Source organism: Cetorhinus maximus, chromosome 3 (assembly GCF_964194155.1).
Source record: "Cetorhinus maximus chromosome 3, sCetMax3.hap1.1, whole genome shotgun sequence".
In the NCBI taxonomy this organism is placed as follows: domain Eukaryota; kingdom Metazoa; phylum Chordata; class Chondrichthyes; order Lamniformes; family Cetorhinidae; genus Cetorhinus; species Cetorhinus maximus.
In genome coordinates this window covers 41,310,847-41,332,877 of record NC_135881.1, presented here as the reverse complement: position 1 = coordinate 41,332,877, position 22,031 = coordinate 41,310,847, and the positions used below count along the sequence as shown (strand labels likewise).

At 40.3% G+C, this 22,031-nt stretch overlaps 1 protein-coding gene across 4 annotated transcripts in view; it reads right to left on the bottom strand.

Moving 5' to 3' along the window:
- Positions 1–22,031, bottom strand: part of arhgap12b (Rho GTPase activating protein 12b) — a 247,237-nt gene that overhangs the window by 72,105 nt on the left and 153,101 nt on the right. For 2 of the 4 annotated variants that reach the window (XM_078537661.1, XM_078537673.1), the window contains 4 exons: positions 17,480–17,560; positions 5,867–5,950; positions 5,622–5,683; positions 3,235–3,316 (listed from right to left, as the gene is read on the bottom strand). In XM_078537661.1, the coding sequence (XP_078393787.1) occupies positions 3,235–3,316; positions 5,622–5,683; positions 5,867–5,950; positions 17,480–17,560 (309 nt within the window). The remainder of the gene's footprint in view (positions 1–3,234; positions 3,317–5,621; positions 5,684–5,866; positions 5,951–17,479; positions 17,561–22,031) is intronic. The other 2 variants (XM_078537667.1, XM_078537680.1) reach the window with 1 other exon arrangement.

Here is a 22,031-nt window from a genome sequence, read left to right as displayed (position 1 = left end):
ATAATGGCACAGATAAGTTGGGCACAAATGCCTGTTTCTGTGTTGTAAATCCAAGTAATATCCAATGCTGCCATGTATAAACTCAAAATCTTATTTGCCCTTTTATGGCTTTGCATTGCTACCTATAAGTGTTTCTGCCTCCCTAGGTTTGGTCACCTGATCCCACAGAGTGATTCCAAACTTGGTCACCCAGTCCCGCACAATGATCCCACACTTGCTCATTTGATCCCACAGTGATTCCACACTTGCTCACCTGATCCTGCATTCATTCACCTGACACCCCAAAGTGATCCCACACTCGCTCACCTGATCCTGCACACTGATCCAACACTCGCTCGCCCAATCCTGCACAGTGACCCCACACTCGCTCGCCCAATGCTGCACAGTGACCCCACACTCGCTCGCCCAATGCTGCACAGTGACCCCACACTCGCTCGCCCAATGCTGCACAGTGACCCCACACTCGCTCGCCCAATGCTGCACAGTGACCCCACACTCGGTCTCACAATCCTGTACAGGGATGCCACAGTAGATCACCTGATCCCACAAGCATTTCCAGGTTTGCAAGGTTTTGATATTTTACAGGGCTCCTTTTTGGATTACTGGATGGTGTTTCTTTTCTCAAGGTAGCAAAAAAGAAACACAATCCTGGTAATATAAATTCAGGGGATCCTTCTTGCATTTTTTGCTTTCTGGCAGTAGTACTGGTATGTTAAGTCTGTAAATAGATTTATTTAGAATTTAAAAGTGATTTTAAAAAGAAAATAATTGCAAATCCTTTGGGGTACACCAAAGAAGGAAAAATAGCAATGGCCACTTCAAAATAAACCATAGTAGCAGTCGGAAACAGCTAGCTTCACTTGTTGCTCAAATTTTTGAAATACCTCGCTCTCCAGGTAATCTAAGGTAGACTGGGCACTTTTCAGGGTCAAAAGTGACAGCCTTAGGCCCGCTCATAAGTTCTCGTGATATACAGTGTGAAATGATCTGATCAGGGTAGCCATTATCCCCGTAGGATGTCTTTGATGCGCCCTATTTCAAGCTTGCATGGTGAGCAAACGGCTCGAGCCCTATTTAGGAGGTTGCCGATAAGGCCAATTTCACAGCACGTGTATTGACCTGTGACGGTAAGCTTGTGGCAGGCTGTGGTAGAGAGCCCTTGGCAGATCTGTCAACTAGTACGCCAATGAAATGGAGTTCATTTGACTGCTCCATTTTAAAGGTGAATTTGAGCACAGGATGAAGCCCATCAAGATATGCAAGGAAATTATTACATGCAGCTGCGGATTTAAATATAGCAAACGTAACATCCACCTATTGGAAATATGCAAAGGGTAGGAGGTTAGGTGTCATTCCATCGAAGACATGCTTCTCATGGAACCCAACAAAAATGTTTGTGAGAGCTGGGCCTAGAGGGGATCCCATGGCAACACCATCTATTTGGGCATACATTATGTCGTTAAAGCTGAACTCAACGGCGCAAGTTACCGAGTTCATAAGCTAAATGAATACTGGTTCACGCAGTGGTGGTGGGTCTAGATCGCAAAGATATAATGCTGCAGCACAAATATCTATGTCTTCTTTAAGTGAAACATTGGTAAATAGGCTGGCAATGTTAAATAAGCACATGGACACAGCATTGCTATCGATATGCAAGTCCTGTATGGTCTTCGCAAGTGTGAAGGGGTCATTCACCATGTAGCTGGAAATCTTGGCAGTTAACTGTCAGTCATCATTAATTGGTGCATTCTCCTTCGCAACACCTCTACCAGAGTCCACGTGCCAACCAATCAGCACACTCTTCTCATACAGTATAAAGTTGTTGCTTCCCTGACATTGGTATTCTTGTGATTGTACTGATGACGAAAAGCTTTGACAAAATGTCTTTTTTCAGCAATACTCAAACCTTACATCTTTATACTTATTCATGCTAGTTGACAATAATTTAAATATTTCACATTATAAAGTTTTACAGGTTAATCTGAGGATACTTTAGCATATGTTGAATTTCTTCGTAACTTGACAGGGCAGGGTTAAATTTTTTAAAAACATATGCATATTGGTAACATATGAGACACTATGGTGATGTAACCGCACTAATCTTTCAAAAATATTGCAATTTTAGAGTGAATTTTGTCTTTAAAAAGTTTCAAAGCATCACATAATAAGTTACTTTTGAAATAGAGTGACTAGGTAAATGCTGTATGCATTCTGTGCCAACCACATCCCACAAACAGCAGGATATGAATGACTATCAATCTGTTTTGTGATGGTATTGACTGTTGATCCAATACGGATCATTTAAAATACATGTTAAGGGTAACTCTAAATTATTCAGTATCAGAATATTTGTGGAAGTATAAGTGTGCCGTATACAGTTAACAAGTCTGAAATAGTAATATATAGATTATGTTCTTATTTATGAAAGATGTTATCAAACATTCTTTTGCATTATTTTCCACCTCTACCACTGTCCTGCACCAAAGCAAATAAAGTATAATAAGCATTTAAAAGGAATGCAGTAAAGCCCTTAACTGCGCAATAAGAAGTTACCTACCAAAATGAGTAACCCTCCTCACTGGTCTGACAACAATAGCTCAATGTGGGTGCCAGTTACAACTAAAATTATATGATGATTACCCATTTATAACTTGAAACTAATTTCTGATTAGTACCAGATTTAATTGACTTGCAAAAGGACCACCTAATAATGCATATTTCAGGTGTGAGAATAAAAATTCCAAAAAACATTAATTGCAAAGAATTGCAATTGCTTAATTGCTTAAATGGCTGAGCCCATTGGGCATAATCCAAAGTAATGAAAATTTAACACCCATCTTTTAACAAATCGCTCATTGCAGCAGTAGTGGTACATTTTAAAAGTTTTTAAAAAAAATTTGTAGATGTAAAACTGCAATACAATGTATCAATGTAATTGTTTACATTTATGCACCAAATGGCCAAAAAGAAATATACATTTAAAAGTTGGATATAGTTACCTGCATTTACTAGTTATTATTGTGACTTTCAACAATCCATGGTTGAGAATGATGGGCAATCTAATATGCTTATAGTATAGTGCATTACCGTTGTATACTATCATTACTGTTATTGGGCTAATGTGATCTGAATAGTTCATAAACACAGCAGTAGAATTACTCCGTGTATAATTACTGTAGTGGAAGGACATGTTGCATGTACTACATTATAAAACATGATGGAAACATTTGTTACCCAGCCACTTCCACTGCCTTGATTTTTGGCAAATAGCAGAGATGACCCTTGCAAGACTGTCCAAGATGATGTCCAATTCTTCCTATAAGTAAATTTGTTAAAAGATACCCAATAAAATACACAGAATTGTTCTGACAAAGTTTTATTTAAATAGCATAGCATATATTTCAACTATAAATATTAAAAGCACAGTTTCAATAACTTTCTTTGAATTATAAATACTAACTTACGTACATTAATTTTATGAGTTGCAGATTTACATAGAATCAAATTACTAATTACTAAGCTAGTGACATCAAATAGTGAATCATTTTTACTCACCTTCAAATAGTTGTAATATTTCAATTTCTATATAAAGCTAATCTATCTCTTCATATAATTAAAATGTTTTGCCTACAATTATGTGATGCTAGTGTCCCTTCTATCGTGTTTCAGAAACTTTGAGCCTTTTGATTAATTAAATCCCACAACCACAACTGTACCATTTCCAATTTAATTATTTAACTGAAAATAACAGTATATTTCTACCAAAAAAAGAGAGGTATACAACTGCCATGACAATTCGCGAGTTCTCAGGCATTACATTTCAATCTTTCTCTCACCTTTGATCCCTTCTTTCCTTGATGATAGTCCCAGCATCAGCAACCTCAGCCATCTAAGATAATGGCTCGGTACAGGCTACAGTTTGAACTTCTGTCTCACTCCTATTCATTGCTCAAAACTCTTATCACTGCAGCTGCACTTATCACTATCCCTTTCTGCTTTGGTCTCTATCAACAACCCTGAGTTTGCACCTCTGTCTGACTGAACCAAAATCCCTACAGGTGATTTTCTGCTTAGAGATAATAAACAAGATCTTTTCTGATGATGGCACTAATAGGACACCAAAACTTCTTTCCTCTCAGAATGATATCAATTTAAACTGAATCATTTAGGCTTTCTGAATGAAGTACTTTTTATTTTGTGGAGTAAACATCAGTAACAATAGATAACTGGTACCAGCAGACAATGGTAGATGCCCCTAAACCTAGCCACCCAGCACCATACCCACCCCCACCAACCTTCAACTACATCTACAGCTCAACTTCTGCCCGTTTTTCTGCTCAATCTTCCACTGATGTCCATTACCCCACATGCCTTCAGTCCATGTCCCATGTGAAATGAATTCCATGGCCACATCAGCCTTGCATAGATCATATGATGCAAAGGAGGCCATCGTGCCAGCTCTCAGCCTTGTCCCATAGGGCTGCAACTTTTTCTCCTTTAAGTACTTACTTATATTCCTTTTGAAAGTTGATAAAATCTGCTTCCACAACCCTTACAGGCGGTGCATTCCAGATCATAGCTCCTCATCCTGCCTCTGCCTTTTTTGCCAATTACCAAAGCTGTTTCCTCTGGTGACTGACACTTGGGCCATTGGAAACAGTTTATTTTTATTTAATCTATCAAAACCCTTCGTGATTTTGAACACCTCTATTAAATCTTTCTTTAACCTTCTCTGCCTTAAGAAAAACAACCCAGCTGCTCCTGAATCCCTGATACTATTCCAGTAAATATAAGTACCCTCTTTATGGCCTTGATGCCTTTATAACTTCCTTGGTTTTGTACTTTCAGAGTTTGGGGAAGGAGGTAGATTCCAGGCAGGAAGCCAGTAAGTTTGGGCTTTCTGGATGATATGTTGAAATTGACTGCAGGATGTCTTCTAATCTTTTAATTTTTTCCCAGCAGGTTTCTTCCCCTCCACCCCACTACAGCCAGGTTGATTGATAGGTGGGTGGAGGGAAATCATGTGCTATTTTGGAACTAGAGGAAATACTCCTGCTCCTTCTGGTCAATAGGTAGGCAGTGCTGTAAATGCTCCAGGAAACAAGGTCGCCGTGGGTTTTTTTTAAAATCCCATTAAAAGAAAGGCACACAGCCTTCATAAAGACTTTTGCTGGCAGACTGGCCTGTTAAGAGCTGTTTAGTCACTTTTGACTCACCTCCAATAAATCTGCAAAATGAATTTGAGAATATAAATGATTTTCTTTTAAACATCCCACCCACCCTTGGGAGTTCAAATTCTCTCCAATGCCTTTGTTTATAAAACCAAGGATCCAAAGTGTCGCTGTTCTTTCACCCCCATTAAAACTGTGCTATTTAGTTGAAATTGTCTTGATGTATACATTTTCAATATCTCCTTGTTTAAAAAGTGGCAAACAGAGCATTAACTAAAATTATAATTGAAAATTGTCTGGTAGAGTCAGGTAACAAATTGGAATCATACTATCCTCCATTTATGACTAGTGTTTAATTAGTTTTCATTAAGATGTCAAATTAACCATAAGAGCAAAAAACACTTAAGCGTTTGAAAGTTCAAATAAGTTGCCTTTGTCTTATGTACTCACCTGACTTTTTTGCCATTCTCAGTGATCTTTGTTACATAAAGTAACCCATATTTTTCTGAAACCTGCAAATTTAGTGAAGAACACAAGTTTGTTTTGCATTGTAAGACAACAAGCAGCAATGGAGTTAAATAATTTCTAGTTAGGTTAATTCATGGTCATTCACTAGAAATAATAATTAATTTCCTTCAGCTGACATTTAGACTCATTTTAATAGGTAGTCGTTTTTTTGCTGAATGTATACTTACAATTGGTGAAGACTGTGAATATTTTGGCGATGAGGGTGGCTCATTGTTGTTGTCGTGGATTAACTTTGGACTAGTTGCAGGCTCCTAAAAAGACAAAAATATGTTGTGACATTATAACTGCATGAAAGAAAGACCATGGGAATCAAACCATAAACAGCACTAAACATTTCAATGTCAATTGAAATTTCAAAATCCTGGATCTCCCTTCCTAACAGCACTGTGGGTATGTACGCCACATGGACCACAAATCAGTTCAAGGCGGCAGCTCACCGTCAACTTAGCAAGGGTAATTAGTGACAGGCAATATATGCTGACCTAGCTAGCGATGCCCACATCCTGTGAATGAATAAAAAAAGTCTTAATTAATAATGTCAAAGCTAATAATTTAAAACAAGACCCAGCCGTACTAACAGTTAGGGCTGCTAAGCATGAATGCACAGCAAATCGTAACACCTGTTATGGAAACTGCTAACATTAAATATGAAACCAGGTTAGTCAAAGCAAGGGATTAAAATTGATAATTGACAATCCTTTACAATTATTTATCAACAAGGTTGATTCCAGCACAGAACCATACCTATTCATTGCAACAACTAGCCATGTTCAAATGACCGATTGTTTTACTTTTGACTTTTTTCCAAATGGTCAAGCATAAGTCAAGTAATTTCCACAACAGTACTCCATTCGCACACCTGGGTCTTGTTTTAAATTATTAGTTTGACACTATTTATCAAGACTAAATGGCAGATAATATAAGCAGGTATGCTGGCATTGTAGTTATGTTACTGGAATAGTAATCCAAGGGCTTAGACCAATGATCTGGAGCCATACAAGTTCAAATCCCATCATGACAGCTGGGGAATTGAAATTCAGTTAATTAAATAAATTTAGAATAAAAAGCTAATAGTAGTAAGAGAGACTAGGAAACTACTGGATTGCCATAAGAAACCATCTGGTTCACTAATGTCCTTTACCTGTTCTGGGTTATACGCGACTCCAGGCCCACAGGAATGAGGTTCATTATTAATTGCCCTGTGTAATTCAGTGGCCCAGGCTAATGCTCTAGTGACATGGGTTCAAATCCCACCATGGCAGCTGATGGAATTTAAATTCATTTACTAAATCTGGAATTGAAAGCTAGTTTCATGCACACCATTACTGAACCTATCATCGATTGTTGTAAAAGCCCATCTGGTTCATTAATGTCTTTTAGGAAAGGAAGTCCTCCATCCTTACCTGTTCAGGCCTACATGTGACTGCAGCCTCAAAGTAGTGTGGTTGACTCTTATCTGCCCTCTGAAATGGCCTAGCAAGCCACTCAATTCAAGGGGAGTTAGGGATAGGCAACAAATGTGGGCCTCACCGGTGACGTCCACATCCCATGAAAGAATTAAGAAAAAAACCACTCGAATGAGGCACTAAGGGTAGCAAGGGCACAGAATATACTCTAGGTGGGGAACTTCAATGTCCATCACCAATAATGGCTTGGCAGCAACACTAGTGACCAAACTGGCAGAATTCCGAAGGATACAGCTCCCAGACTGAGCCTGCAGTAGATCGTGAGATAAACAAAATGAGAAAAAAATGTATTCGACTTCATCCTCACCAATCTACTTGATACAGATTCATCTATCCATGAAAGTATTGCTCAGCATCTCCAGAATCTTTGTGGGGGGCGAAGTCTAGTCTTTACAATGAGAATATCCTCTATTGTAATAAGTGGGATGACCACCATGCTAACTGGCATAGATTCAGAGCAGATCTAGCAGTTCAAAACTGGACATCCATCATCAACAAAATTGTATTCAATCACAACCTGTAACCCCGTGGTCCAGCATATCCCTCACTCTACCATTACTATCAAGCCAGAGGACCAATCCTTGTTCAGTGAGGGCCATAGAAGAGCATGCAAAGAGTAGTACCAGGGGGTTCTAATAATGATGTTACAACCTGGTGAAGCTACAACACAGGAGTACATGCAAGTTGAACAGCAGAAACCAAGCTAAGTGAACACATAACCAACAGCTCATATCATATTTCTGCAGTCCTGCCACATCCAATCATGAATACTGTTGGGTAATTAAATAACTAATGGGAGGAGAAGGCTCCAAGAACATCCTTATTCTCAAATATTTGTGTGCAAATGACAAGGCTGAAGTGTTTGTCACCTCAGCAAATCTCCTCAAGTCCCCAGCATCACAGGTGCCAGTTTTCAGTCAATTTGATTAACTCCTCATGTTATCAGAAACATTCAAATGCACAGGATACAGCAAAAGCTATGGGTCCCCAATAATAATCCTGCTATAGTGCCTAAAGTCTTGCCTTCTAGAACTAGCCATGCCTCTAAACAAGTTGTTGCAACATTGTCATCTACACAACAAAATGGAAGTTGGCAGGTATATCCTGTCCACAAAAAGTAGGATAAATTCAATCCAGCCAATTACCACTCCATGAACCTACTCTCAATCATCAGCAAAAACGAAGGGAGTGGTCATTGACAGTGCTACTGAATGTTAACTATTCACCAATAACCAACTAAATGATGCTTAGTTTGTGTTCTGCCAGGACCACTCAGCTCTAGATCTCATTACAGCCTTGATCCAAACATGGACAAGAATTGAAGGTCAGTTGAGAACAACTGCACTTGACATCAAGGCAGAATTTGACTGAGGATGGAATCAAGGAGTCCTAGTAAAATTGAAGTCAATGGGAATCAGAGAAAACTCTCCATGGGCTGGAATTATACCAAGCACAAACGCCAATCATCTCAACCCCAGGATATCGTTGCAGGAGTTCCTCAGGACAGTGTCCTAACCCAAACTACCTTCAGCTGCTTCATCTATAATCATCCCTCCATAATGTCTGAAATGGGGGCGTTTGTGAACAATTGCCTGATATCCAGTCCCATTTTCAACTCCTCAGGTGCTGAAGCAGGCTCTGCCCTCGTCCAGCAAGACCATGGCAATATTCGGGCATGGGCTGGTAAGAGACAAGTAATATTTGTGCCACACAAGTGCCAGGTAATGACTATCCCCAACAAGAGACAATGCATTGCCTTGACATTCAGCGAGCTTAGTATGGTCAAATTTTTCATCAACATCCTGGGGGGTCACTACTGACCAGAACTCTGACTGGATCAGCCAGATAAATACTCTATGTACCATGAGGAGGCCAGAAGCTGAGTATTCCACAACGGATGACTCGCCTCCTTACTCTAAAATGCCTTTCCACCATCTACAAGGCATGAGGGAAGAAGTGTGATGGAATATCACATTTCTACTTCTCTTTAGCTCTGAAGAGTCATATGGACTCGAAACGTTAACTCTGTCTTTCTCTCCACAGATGCTGTCAGACCTGCTGAGTTTTTCCAGAAATTTTTGTTTTTGTGATGGAATACTCTTCATTTGCCTGGATGAGTGCAGCTCCAACAACACTAAAATGCTCAATACCAACCAAGACAAACCAGTCCACCTGATTGTCACCTAATTCCACCCTCCTTCTTAGATGTGTGGTAATGCTGAACCCGATAATGTGTGGACTCTGTACAATATTTGACCCTAAGTTAAGCTTCAAACTCCATATTCCATCACCCATTACCCTAAACATACACTCCCTGCATTACCGCGTGCCACAGCTGCAGTATGCATCATCTACAAAATGCTCTGCAGCAATTTTCCAATGCTTCTTTGACAGGATCTTCCAAACTTGCGATCTCCACCACATAGAATGACAAGGACAGTAAGTGCATGGGACCACCACCACCACCACCTCCAAGATCCTCTTCAACATGGGCTGTAGCGGTTCAAGAAGGCAGCTCACCACCACCTTCCCAAGGCCAACTAGGATGGGCAATAAATGCTGGCCCAACCAGCGAAGCCCACATCCCGTGAATGAATAAAAAAAGTCACACACCAGCCTGACTTGGAAATGTATTGCCATTGCTTCATCATCACTGGGTCAAAATCCTGGAACTTCCTACATTACTGTTACAGCAATGTAGGAGCATCTTCACACATAAGGACTGCAGTAGGTCAAGAAGCAGCTCACCAGCTTCTTGAGGGCAATTAGGAGTGGGCAATAATTGTTCGCCTTGTCCAAGATACTGACATTCTCCTTCTCCGTTCTGGTTCAAAGCTTAAATAGTCACAGCCAGGTTCTATAATACTTTTGCTACTTCAAGCCCTCTTAAAACCTAAACAAGCAGCAAAACATTTCCAAATGCACCAAGAACAGCAACTTGCCTGTCATTTTATAGTGAAGCCAAAAGCCAAACAATGAAAGAAAAGAATTCCAGATGACCACCAAAATCTTTGCTAAAGAAATAAGGATTCCCTTGAGAGAATAGAGACAGGTAAAAAGCAGCCAGTAAAGGATTCCAAAGATTGCAGATAAGATTAATGGCCAAATGTGGAGAGAAAATTGGAGGCAGGGTTTGAGTTGCTGGAACAGAGAACATGTCTTCACATGTGAGGTAAAGGAGGTTTTAGAAGTAGGGAGTGACAGGCTATGGAGGAATATAGACAACTTTAAAGATTTTAAATTTGCCCTTTGGACTAAAGTGAGCCATTGAAGTTTGTTGACAGCAGGAATGATAAAACAGCAAATCTTTGAAAAGTTTGCAACCCACATGTGAATTGTACTTCAAGATACAGGGGAATTGGATGCAGGTACAAGTGAGTTTGGAAGTGCCAAAGTTCTGGGTAAGGATTTCTACAGTATTGATGGAGAATGTTGCAATAGCACAAAAAGGTAGCATACGCTAGAATGTGGCGTTTGAAGCTTAACTTAGGATCAAATATGATAGAGTCCACACATCATTGGGTTCAGCATTACCACATATCTAAGAAGGGGGATGGAATCAAGTAATAAGGTACAAAGCTTTTTAGCAGGAGCTGAACAGAACGGCTTCAGCTTCGATTATAATATTGCAGATAGCTCCTCTATTTGATGCTGACAGACAATCACACAGAAGTGGTGGTAATATAATTTGGTTAGTGGCAGAGGTAGAGCTTGGGTGGTATCAGCATAACTAAGGATGGACTAGAGAAAATAGACCATGAGACCATAATACGTAGGAGCAGAAGTAGGCTATTTGGCCCACCGAGTCCACTCCACTATTCAATGAGGTCATGGCTGATCTGACAATCCTCAACTCCACTTTCCTGCCTTTCCCCTTAACCCTCGATTCCCTTACTGATTAAAAATCTGTCTATTTCAGCCTTGAATATATTTAACAACCCAGCCTCTACAGCCCTCTGGAGTAAAGAATTCCACAGATTTACTACCCTCAGAAGAAATTCCTCCCCATCTGTCTTAAATGGGCAACCTCTTATGCCCTCTGGTCCTAGGCTCACCCCACAAGGGGAAACAACTTCTCAGCATCTACCCTGTCAAACCCCCTAGGAATCTCATAAGTTTCATTAAGGTTGTCTCTCATTCTTCTAAACTCCAATGAGTACAGGCCCAAACTCCTCAACCTCTTCTCATAAGAAAATCCCTCCATACCAGGGATAAACCTAGTGAACCTTCTCTGGACTACCGCCAATGCCAGTACATCTTTCCTTCGATAAGGGGACCAAAACTGTTCACAGTATTCTAGGTGTGGTCTAGCTGGTGCCTTGTATAGTTTAGCAAGGCTTCCGCATTTTTATACTCCATTCCCTTTGAAATAAAGGCCAACATTTCACTTGCCTTCCCTATTAACTTGCATGCTAGCTTTTTAGGTTTCATGCATGAGGACTCCCTAATCCCTCTGAGCTGCAGCTTTCTTCAGTCCTTCTCTTTTTCCATTTAAATAATATTCAGCTCTTCTATTCTTCCTGCCAAAGTGTATAACCTCACATTTTCCCACATTATATTCCATCTGCCAAGTTTTTGCCCACTCACTTAGCCTATCTATATCTCTCTGTAGACATGTGGCATCCTCACCACTTGCCTTCACACCTATTTTTGTGTCATCCGCAATTTTGGTGACCGAACATTCACTTCCCTCATCCAAGTCATTAATATATATTGCAAATAATTGTGGCCCCATCACTGATCCCTGTGGTACTCCTAGTTACAGGTCGCCATCCTGAAGATGCCCCCCTTATCCCAACTCTGTATTCTATTAGCTAGCCAATCCTCTATCCATGCTAACATACTATCCCCAACACCATGGGCTCTTACCTTATTAAGTAACCTTATTTGCGGTTCCTTCACTGTCGCTGGATCAAAATCCTAGAACTCCCTTCCTAACGGTACTGTGGGTGTACTTACACCACATGGACTGCAGCAGTTCAAGAAAGCAGCTCACTACCACCTTCTCAAGGGCAACTAGGGATGGACAATAAATGCTGGCCCAGCCAGCAAAGCCCACATCCTGTGGATGAATTAAAAAGAAACCTAATTGGATGCCTTTTGGAAATCCAAATATATTACATCTACTGGTTCCCCTTTATCTATCCAACTTGTTACCTCCTCGAAGAATCCTAATAAATTTGTCAGGCATGATTTCCCCTTCATGAAGCCATGCTGACTCTGCTTGATTATATTATGCATTTCTAAATACTTTGCTATTACTTCCTTTATAATAGACTACCATTTTCCCAATGACGGATGTTAAGCTAGCTGGCCTATAGTTACCTGTTTTTTGTCTCCCTCCCTTTTTAAATAAGGGTGTTACATTGGCAGTTTTCCAATCCTCTGGAATTTTTCCAGAATCTAAGGATTCTTGGAAGATTACTACTAGTGCATCCACTATCTCTGTAGCTATTTCCTTTAATATCCCAGAATGTAACCCATCAGGTCCAGGAGACTTATCGGCCTTTAGCCCCATTAGTTTCCCTAGTACTTTTTAGCTAGTGATAGTTATTGTATTTATCTCCTCCCCCCACCCGCCTTTTTCTCCCCTTGATTATTTAGCATTTTTGGAATGCTATTAGTGTCTTCTACCGTGAAGACTGATGCAAAATATTTATTCAACTCCTCTGGCATTCCCTGGTTCCCCATTATTATTTCCCCAGCTTCATTCTCTAAGGAGCCTATGTTCACTTTGGCCTCTCTCTTTGAGATATTTAAAGAATCTCTTAATGTCTGTTTTTATATTACTTGCTAGTTTAACCCTTAAAGTTTATTTTCTCCCTCTTAATTACTTTTTTAGTCAACTTTTGTTGGTTTTTAAAACTTTCCCAACCCTCTGGCTTACCACTAATCTTTGCCACATTGTATGCTTTTTCTTTCAATTTGATACTATCCTTAACTTACTTGGTTAACCATGGCTGGTTTATCTCATTCCTAGAATCCTTCTTCCTCACTGGGATATATTTTTCTTGTGAGTCATGAACTATTTTCTTAAACGTTTGCCATTGTTCATCAATCGTCTTTTCTGCTAAGCTCCTTTCCCAGTCCACTCTAGCCAACTCTGCCCTCATTCCTTTGTAATTACTCTTATTTAAGTTTAGCACAGTTGTTTGCAACCCAGGTTTCTCACTCTCAAACTGAATGCTAAATTCTATCATGTTATGGTCACTTTTTCCTCGGGGATCTTTTATTAAACTTGCCTCATTACACATGACCAGATCGAAAATAGCCTGATCCCTGGTTGGATCCACAACAGATTGTTCTAGGAAACTGTCCTGAATACCCTATGAATTCTTGCTCATGGCCACCTCTGCGAATTTGATTTTTCCAATCTACATGAAGGTTAAAGTCACCCATGATTAATGTACTGCCTTTTTTACATGCCCTCATTATCTCCTGATTCATTCTCTGTCCTACAGTATAGCTACTGTTAGGGGGCCTATAGACTACTCCCACTAGTGTCTTCTTTCCCTTGTTATTTCTTACCTCCACCCATATGGATTCTACATCTTCCAATCCAAGATCATTTCTTGCTACCGTACTTATTCCATCTTGTACGAACAAATCTACCCCACCATCCTTTACTCCTGCCTGTCCTTTCAAAAAGTCACATACCCCTGAATATTTAGTTCCCAGCTTTGATCACCTTGTAACCATATCTCTGTAAGGGCTGTAAGATCATACCCATTAACCTCTATTTGTGCCGTTAATTCATTTCTTTTGTTCCAAACACTACATGCATTTAAGTAAAGAGCCATTAATTTTGCCTTTTTACCATTTTTCCCCCCCTTTGACCCTATTTGCTGCTTTTTTTAAATGTTTGTACACACTGTCCCATCCTGTCACACTGTGGGTATCATTACCTAAATAGCTGTGCTGCAATGCTGCCATATCCTTTTTGCTTTGTAAGCCTAGTTATCCCCCCTCCGCCCCCTCCATTTAGTTTAAATCCCTCTCTATAGCCCTAGTTCTTCGATTCGCCAGGACACTGGTCCTGGCATGGTTCAAGTGAAGCCCATCCCACCGTAACAGCTCCCTTCTACCCCTGAACTGGTGCCAGTGCCCCATTAACCGAAGCCCATTCCTCCCACACCAATCTTTGAACCACGCAGTTAACTCCTTGACTTTATTCACCCTATGCCGGTTTGCCCGTGGCTCAGGTAGTAATCCCGAGATTATTACCTTGGAGGTTCTGCTTTTTAATTTAATTTATCTCCTAACTGTTCAAATTCTTTCAGCAGAGCTTCCTTCCTAGTCCTATCAGTGTCGTTGGTACCAATGTTGGCGACGACAACTGGATCCCTCCCCTCCCACTCCAAGTTCCTCTCCAGCCCTGAGATGACCTTAACCCTGGCACTGGGCAGGCGACACAGCCTTCGGGTCTCATGCTCACGGCTGCAGAGAACAGTGCGTATCCCCTTAATTATACTGTCCCCGACCGCTACTACGTTCCTATTTCTACCCCTCGCTTGAATGGCTCCCTGTACCACAGTGCCATGGTCAGTTTGCTCATCCTCCCTGCAGTCCCTGCTCTCATCCACACAACTTGCAAGAACCTTGAAACTGTTGGACAACTGCAGGGGCTGAGGGTCCTCGAATGCTACCTCCTGTGTCCCCATACCTGCCTCACCCACAGTCACGCCCTCCTGTCCCTGACCACAGACCAAATTTGAATTATCTAATTGGAGGGGTGTGACCACCTCCTGGAGCAAAGTGTCCAGGTAACTTTCCCCTTCTTGATGTGGCGCAATGTCTGCAGCTCGGGCTCCAGCTCCTCAACTCAGATACGAAGTTCCTCGAGCTGCAAGCATGGATCCATCATCCAGTGGATCTGGATCACTTTGGCGTTCAGCAGCACCCAGATGCTACCGCAGCAACATATCACCTGTCCTGCTATCGTCATGGAGTCATAGAGGTCTACAGCACAGAAAAAGGCCCTTCGGCCCATCGAGTCTGCGCCGGTCAAACAAGTACTTAACTATTCTAATCCCATTTTCCAGCACTAGGCTCTTAGCCTTGTATGCCATGGCATTGCAAGTGCACATCCAAATACTTCTTAAATATTATGAGGGTTTCTGCCAGGCAGTAAGTTCCAGATTCCCACCACCCTCTGGGTGAAAAAATTCTTCCTCACATCCCCTCTAAACCTCCTACCCCTTACCTTAAATCTATGCCCCCCCATATTTAATTTAATCAAATTAATTGTTCTAGCATCCCTGCTCTTTACACTTGAAGATTTCCTCACAGTTTACTGTAATTATTTTTTTTTTACACCCCGGTTGACAAGCTATTTTTAAGAAAGAGAAAATAAGGACTAGAGACCTAAACACAAACTACAGACCTTAAATTTTAAAGACTAGAAATTCTCACCAATCAGCTGCTCTCCCCACTTTTTTTTAAGAATGAAGTCTCCACACTCTCTCCTCTCATTTTTTAAAAAAAAATGAAGTCACCACACTGTTCCCGCTTGGTTTTTTTAAATGAAGTTTCCACACTCTCCCTGCTAGTTTTTAAAATAGAAAGCACCCACACTGTGCAACTGCAGATGGGAAAGCCATTGTAAGTAATATAATGGTTGTGCTGGACATGAGCACAGTATTGCAGAGGTGAATCACAGAGCTGAGATGATGGAGGAGGATGTGATGCTTGACCATGCTGAATACTACAAAGAGTGCAAGAAAGTAGTGTACCATGAGTGCAGTCAGAAAGAACAGCCACAGGGGATTGGAGTAACAATAGTTCAATGACTTTGAGAGAATGTGAATTCTAACATGATAGGCTGAAATGCTGTTGATTTAGGAATAAATAGCCAAGATCGAAGGCCTCATTGAAATGGGAGGTATCACCATATGAGGGGTCAAATTTCAATCAAGCCCTTTGATGCAATAATTGCAAGTTACGAAGTTAAAGGTAAACTGGATCATAATGCAATAAATTCCAATCCAGAGTATTTTCACTTGTTTGATAGCTTAAAATTACCAATAGGTGAATATATTTATATCCTTAGACAGTACCCTCCAAACCCACAACCACTACCATCTAGAAAGACAAGGGCAGCAGATAGATGGAAACACCACCACCTGGAAGTTCCCCTCCAAGTCACTCACCATCCTGACTTGGAAACATATCACCGTTACTTCACTGTCACTGGGTCAAAACCATGGAACTCCCATCCTAACAGCACTGTGGGTGCACCCACACCACATGGGCTGCAGCGGTTCAAGGAGGCAGCTCATCTCAAGGGCAACTAGGGATGGGCAATAAACGCTGACCCAGCCAGTGAAGCCCACATCCCGTAAATGAATCATTAAAAAAAAACTCTAACTTCTTTAGAAATGATTTACCGTGTACTACACTCTAAGTGCAATAATTTTATGACTAAATTGTTGTAAACTATATTGTAAGGTAATTGTGTAGTAAGAGAGTTGGGTTTTTTTTTGTTGGAATTTGAAAATTACTTAACTATGCAAATTGTTGACACAAAGAAAAATGCAGGGTTATTATTTAGTAAGTAAACCATGAATGAATCAACACAACATCAACCAAGACTACAAAAACTGTTTTACAGTATGAATTAGCAATTTTAGTGCCAAACATAATGCAGTACAACCTGGACAATGATTAATTTCTACAAGCTCCAGCACAATTCAGAGGAATGATAAACATCAATGATATATAATTAATCATAGTTTAAAATCTGCTGAAATTCGCTATGTTTTAATAGAACATAATCAGAAACTGGAGGGAAATACAGAAAATTCCATTCATTTATACAAATGCTTTTAACTGCACTGTGTCCCCATTAGCAAAGCAAAGTTTGCCTTAAGTACGAGGTACATCTTTACCAATCTCCTGTCTGTTCAGCTCAAAAAACTTATACAATTGCTACATCAATGACACATCTGCTTCACTGACAGTGGAAACATCAACTTGATCGTTACTTAGTAGGCCAATGACTTACCCAGCAAGATATTCAAACTGAAATACTTTTGCAATAACAACATACATATTGTAATGAATTGCACGTCAGGACTCCATAATTCTATCATACTAAATCATATTGAGAATTATCCAATCACAAAGTAAATGCCAGATCAAATAGAAAAGCCCTCAGAGGAGCTGAAACTTTATTGAAATAAAGTGCTATTAGTAAAAAAGCATTAAGCTCATTCAGACTAACTCGAATCAGGAAATATAATTTATACAAATTTAAGAGATATATTTGCACTAAAGGGTATTTCAGGATAATTTATATTAAAATAAAATACTAACTTGATCAGGATGCTGCGAAAACAATGATGATGGAGCACAGAGATGTTCAGAGGAATTGCGCTTGTGCTTTTTTGCAGTGAACTGGAAAAATCAAGATGTTTCTCATTGGTTACTCATATATCCTCAATTTCCCAAGACAATACTGATTTACAAATTCAAAAAGAACTTGGATCTTTGTCAAATGAACAAATATAGGATTGATAACTACTTTAGTAATGACTGAAGTAACAGCATTTGTTTTTACCTTTTCCCAGCTTGATCTCATCAATTTATCATTTTTAAAAATTATTTGTAATAATAAATTATTTAGTCTACCATTTACTAAAAAAAAACTAGTAAAATGTCACAGGCACTAAATACTTTTGCCCACAATAATAAAACCTATCAGTGGGGAAAAAAAGTCATTTTCGCTGATCATAACTGTAGATTATGGAATTGTGTCACAGATCACCTGGCAAAGTGATTTAATATTTTTAATTTTTAACACTACAGATTTTTGTCCAATTACTGTACTGTCACTCCCCAGTCTTCTGGAGAGAGATCCAGCCTGCTCATCCATCCATCCTAATGGATTTAACCTCTCAGTTCCGGTCTCATCCCTGTAAGTCATTTTTGCACCTTCTCCAGTGCCTCTACATCACTTTTATAATATGACGACCAAAACAGTACACACTCCAAGTGTAGTCCAACCAAAGTTCAATGCAAGTTTAGCATAACAGCTCTACTTTTCAATTCTATCCCCCTAAAAATAAACTCTGGTGCTTCGTTTACTATTGTTATGGCCTTATTGTTCTATGGCACAACTTATAGTAATTTGTTTTCTCAGATCCCTTTTCCCCTGTATCTCACTTAGATTCTTATTTCCTTACCAAAATTTAAAACCTCTCACGTATCTACGTTGAAATTCATTTGCCAATTGTGAGTCCATTCTTTAAGTTTATTCATGTCTTCTTGCAATCTATTACAGTCTCCTCAGTGTTCACTATCCCTCCCAATTTGGTGTTGCCAGCAAATTTAGAAATTGTGTTTTTAATTCCAAAGTCTAAATCACTAATATGAATTGTGAAGAACAGTGGCCCAGCACTAATTCTCATGGGGCGCCATTTCCCATTTTCTGCCACGGAATTGCGACCCTACATCCCTACACTTGCTTTCTGACTTTTAGCCAGTCAGCTAGCTATTCATTCTGCTCCTTGCCCCCAACTTTGCATGTTGTAACCTTACTTATTAGTTTATTATGTGATTAATATGTTATCGAAGGCTTTTTGAAATTCAGATATATTTCACCTAATAAATTATCCTGGTCTACTCTCTCTGTTATTCTCATTGAAGAGTTTTGCCAAATAAGGCTTTCTCTCCTGGGATCAATGTTGCTTATTCACTATTACAATTTTGGTTTCTAGATGTTTTAATACTTTCTCGTTTAGTACGCCATTATTTTTCCTACTACCAATGTTAAGCTGAACAGCCTACATTTTTGTCTTTAATTGGTCATACAGCTCATCTGACAACTCTTTTACTGTTAATTAACTTGAAGGCCTTTAGATTCCCTCTTATGTTAACTACCAAACTATTCTTGTACTGTTTCTTTGCTCCTCTTATTCCCTTTTTTACTTCTCTAAATTTTAGATTCACACTTGTATATCTGTCACAGGCACCACCGCCCCCCCCCAGCCCAACTCCAATTTTGTGCTTCATTCCACTCTAACTTTGGTTGCTCTCCCTTTCCTCTTTGTGGAATGAACCTAGACTGTGCTGAAGCTATTTCCTCTTTAAAAATCACCCATTGCAACATTACATTTCTATCCGTTAATCTTTGACTCTAGTTTATCTGAGCCAGATCAGTCCTCAATCCACTGACATTAGCCTTCCTCCAGTTGTTAATGGACTAGTAATCCAGAGGACCTGGCTAACACTCTTATGGACACGAGTTCAGATCCTAACAGAGCAGCTGGTGGAATTTTGATTCGATAAATTACGAAATCTGGAATTAAAAGCTAGTTGCAGTAACGGTGACCATGAGGCTATTGGATTATCAGCAGGTGCTGAAGTAACAAAGATAAAAACCTACTGGGCCTTGAGCTCATTAATCTACCCGTTGCAGATGCATCTGCCCATTACATAGGTAGGAGTGACCACCACACAGTCCTTGTGGAGATGAAGGCAAGAGTTCACGCTGAGGATACAATCCATTGTGTTGTATGGTATTACCACCGTGCGAAATGGGAGAAATTCAAAACATATCTAGTAACTCATAATTGTGCATCCATGAGGTGCTGTGAGCCATCAGCAGCAGAATTGCATTCAACCACAATCATGGCCCAGCAAATCCCTCACGCTACCATTACCATCAAGCCAGGGGATCAATGTTTGTTCAATGAGGAATGCAGGATGACATGCCAGGAGCAGCATCAGACACACTTAAAAATGAGGTGCCAGCTTGGTGAAGCTACGACACAGGGTTACACACATGCTAAACAGTGGAAGCAGCATGCAATGGACAGAGCTAAATCATCCTACAGCCAACAGATAAGATCAAAGCACTACAGTCCTGCCATATCCAGTTGTGAATGGTGGAGGACAATTAAACAACTAACCAGCGGAGTATAGTCCACAATGTCCCCGTCCTCAATGATGGGGAGCCCACCACTTCAGTGCAAAACATAAGGCTGAAGCATTTGCAATCAGCTTTAGTCAGGAGTGCCAAGTCAATGATCTATCTTGGTCATCTCCCGAGTTTCCAATATCTCAGATGCCAGTCTTCAGCTAATTCTATTCACTCCACGTGATATCAAGAAATAGCTGAAGGCACTGGATAAGGCCATAATACGTAGGAGCAGAGGTACGCCATTCGGCCCATCGAGTCTGCTCTGCCATTCAATGAGATCATGGCTGACCTGATAATCCTCAGCTCCACATTCCTGCCTTTTCCCCATAACCCTCGATTCCCTTACTGATTAAAAATCTGTCTAGCTAAGCCTTGAATATATTTAATGACCCAGCTTCTACAGCCCTCACTAGCCTCAGAAGAAATTCCTCCTTTAAATAGGCAACCCCTTACTCTGAGATTATGCCCTCTGGTCCTAGGTTCTCCCTCAAGGGGATACAGCCTATCATCTACCCTGTCAAGCCCCCTAAGAATATTATATGTCTCAATAAGGTCGTCTCTCATTCTTCTAAACTCCAATGAGTACAGGCCCAACCTACTCAACCTCTCCTTATAAGAAAATCCCTCCAAACCCAGAATCAACCTACTGAACCTTCTCTGGACTGCCTCCAAGTATATCTTTCCTTAGATAAGGGGACCAAAACTGTTCACAGTATTCTAGGTGTGGTCTAACTAGTGCTTTGTGTAGTTTTAGCAAGGCTTCCGTATTTTAATACTCCATTCCCTTTGAAATAAAGGCCAACATTGCATTTGTCTTCCCTATTACCTGCTTAATTTGTATGTTACCTTTTTGGGATTCATGCATGAGGGCCCCCAAATTCCTCTGTGCTGCAGCCTTCTGCAGTCCTTCTCCATTTAAATAATATTCAGCTCTTCTATTCTTCCAGCCACAGTGCATAACCTCACATTTTCCCTCATTATATTCCATCTGCCATTTTTTTGCCCGCTCACTTAACCTGTCTACAATCCCTTTGTAGACTCCTTTTGTCATCCTAACCACTTGCCTTCTCACCTATTTTTGTACCATCCACAAATTTGGCAAGAGTACACTCACTTCCCTCATCTAAGCCATTAATATATATTGTAAATGACTGAAGCCCTAGCACTGATCCCTGTGGCACTCCACTAGTTTACAGGTTGCCATCCTGAAAATGGCCCCCTTCTCCCAACTCATTGTCTTCTTTAGTTAGCCAATCCTCTATCCATGCTAATATACCACCCCAACACCACAGGCTCTTAACTTAAGTAGCCTTATTGAACGCCTTTTAGAAATCCAAATATATTATATCTACTGGTTCCCCTTTATCTATCCTGCTTGTTACCTCCTCAAAGAATTCCAATAAATTTGTCAGGCAAGATTTCCCCTTCATGAAGCCATGCTGACTCTGCTTGATTAGATTATGTATTTCTAAATGCTCTGCTACTACATCCTTTATAACAGACTCCAACATTTTCCCAAATGACGGAAACTGGTCTATATTACCTCCCTTTTTGAATAAGGGTGTTACATTGGCAGTTTTCCAATCCTCTGGGACTTTTCCAGGATCTAAGGATTCTTGGAAGAATACTACAAGTGCATCCACTATCTCTGTAGCTATTTCCTTTAATATCCTAGGATGCAGCCCATCAGGTCAAGGGGACTTGTCAGTCTCTAATCCCATTATTTTCCCTAGAACGTTTTCTCTAGTGGTAGTTATTGTATTTATTTCCTCCCCCTCTTTTGCCCCTTGATTATTTAGTATTGGAATGCTATTAGTGTCTTCTGCTGTGAAGGCTGAAGCAAAGCAACTCCTCTGCCATTTCCTGGTTCCCCATTATTATTTCCCCAGCCTCATTCTCTAAGGGACCTATGTTCACTTTGGTCTCTCTCTTCCTTTTTATATA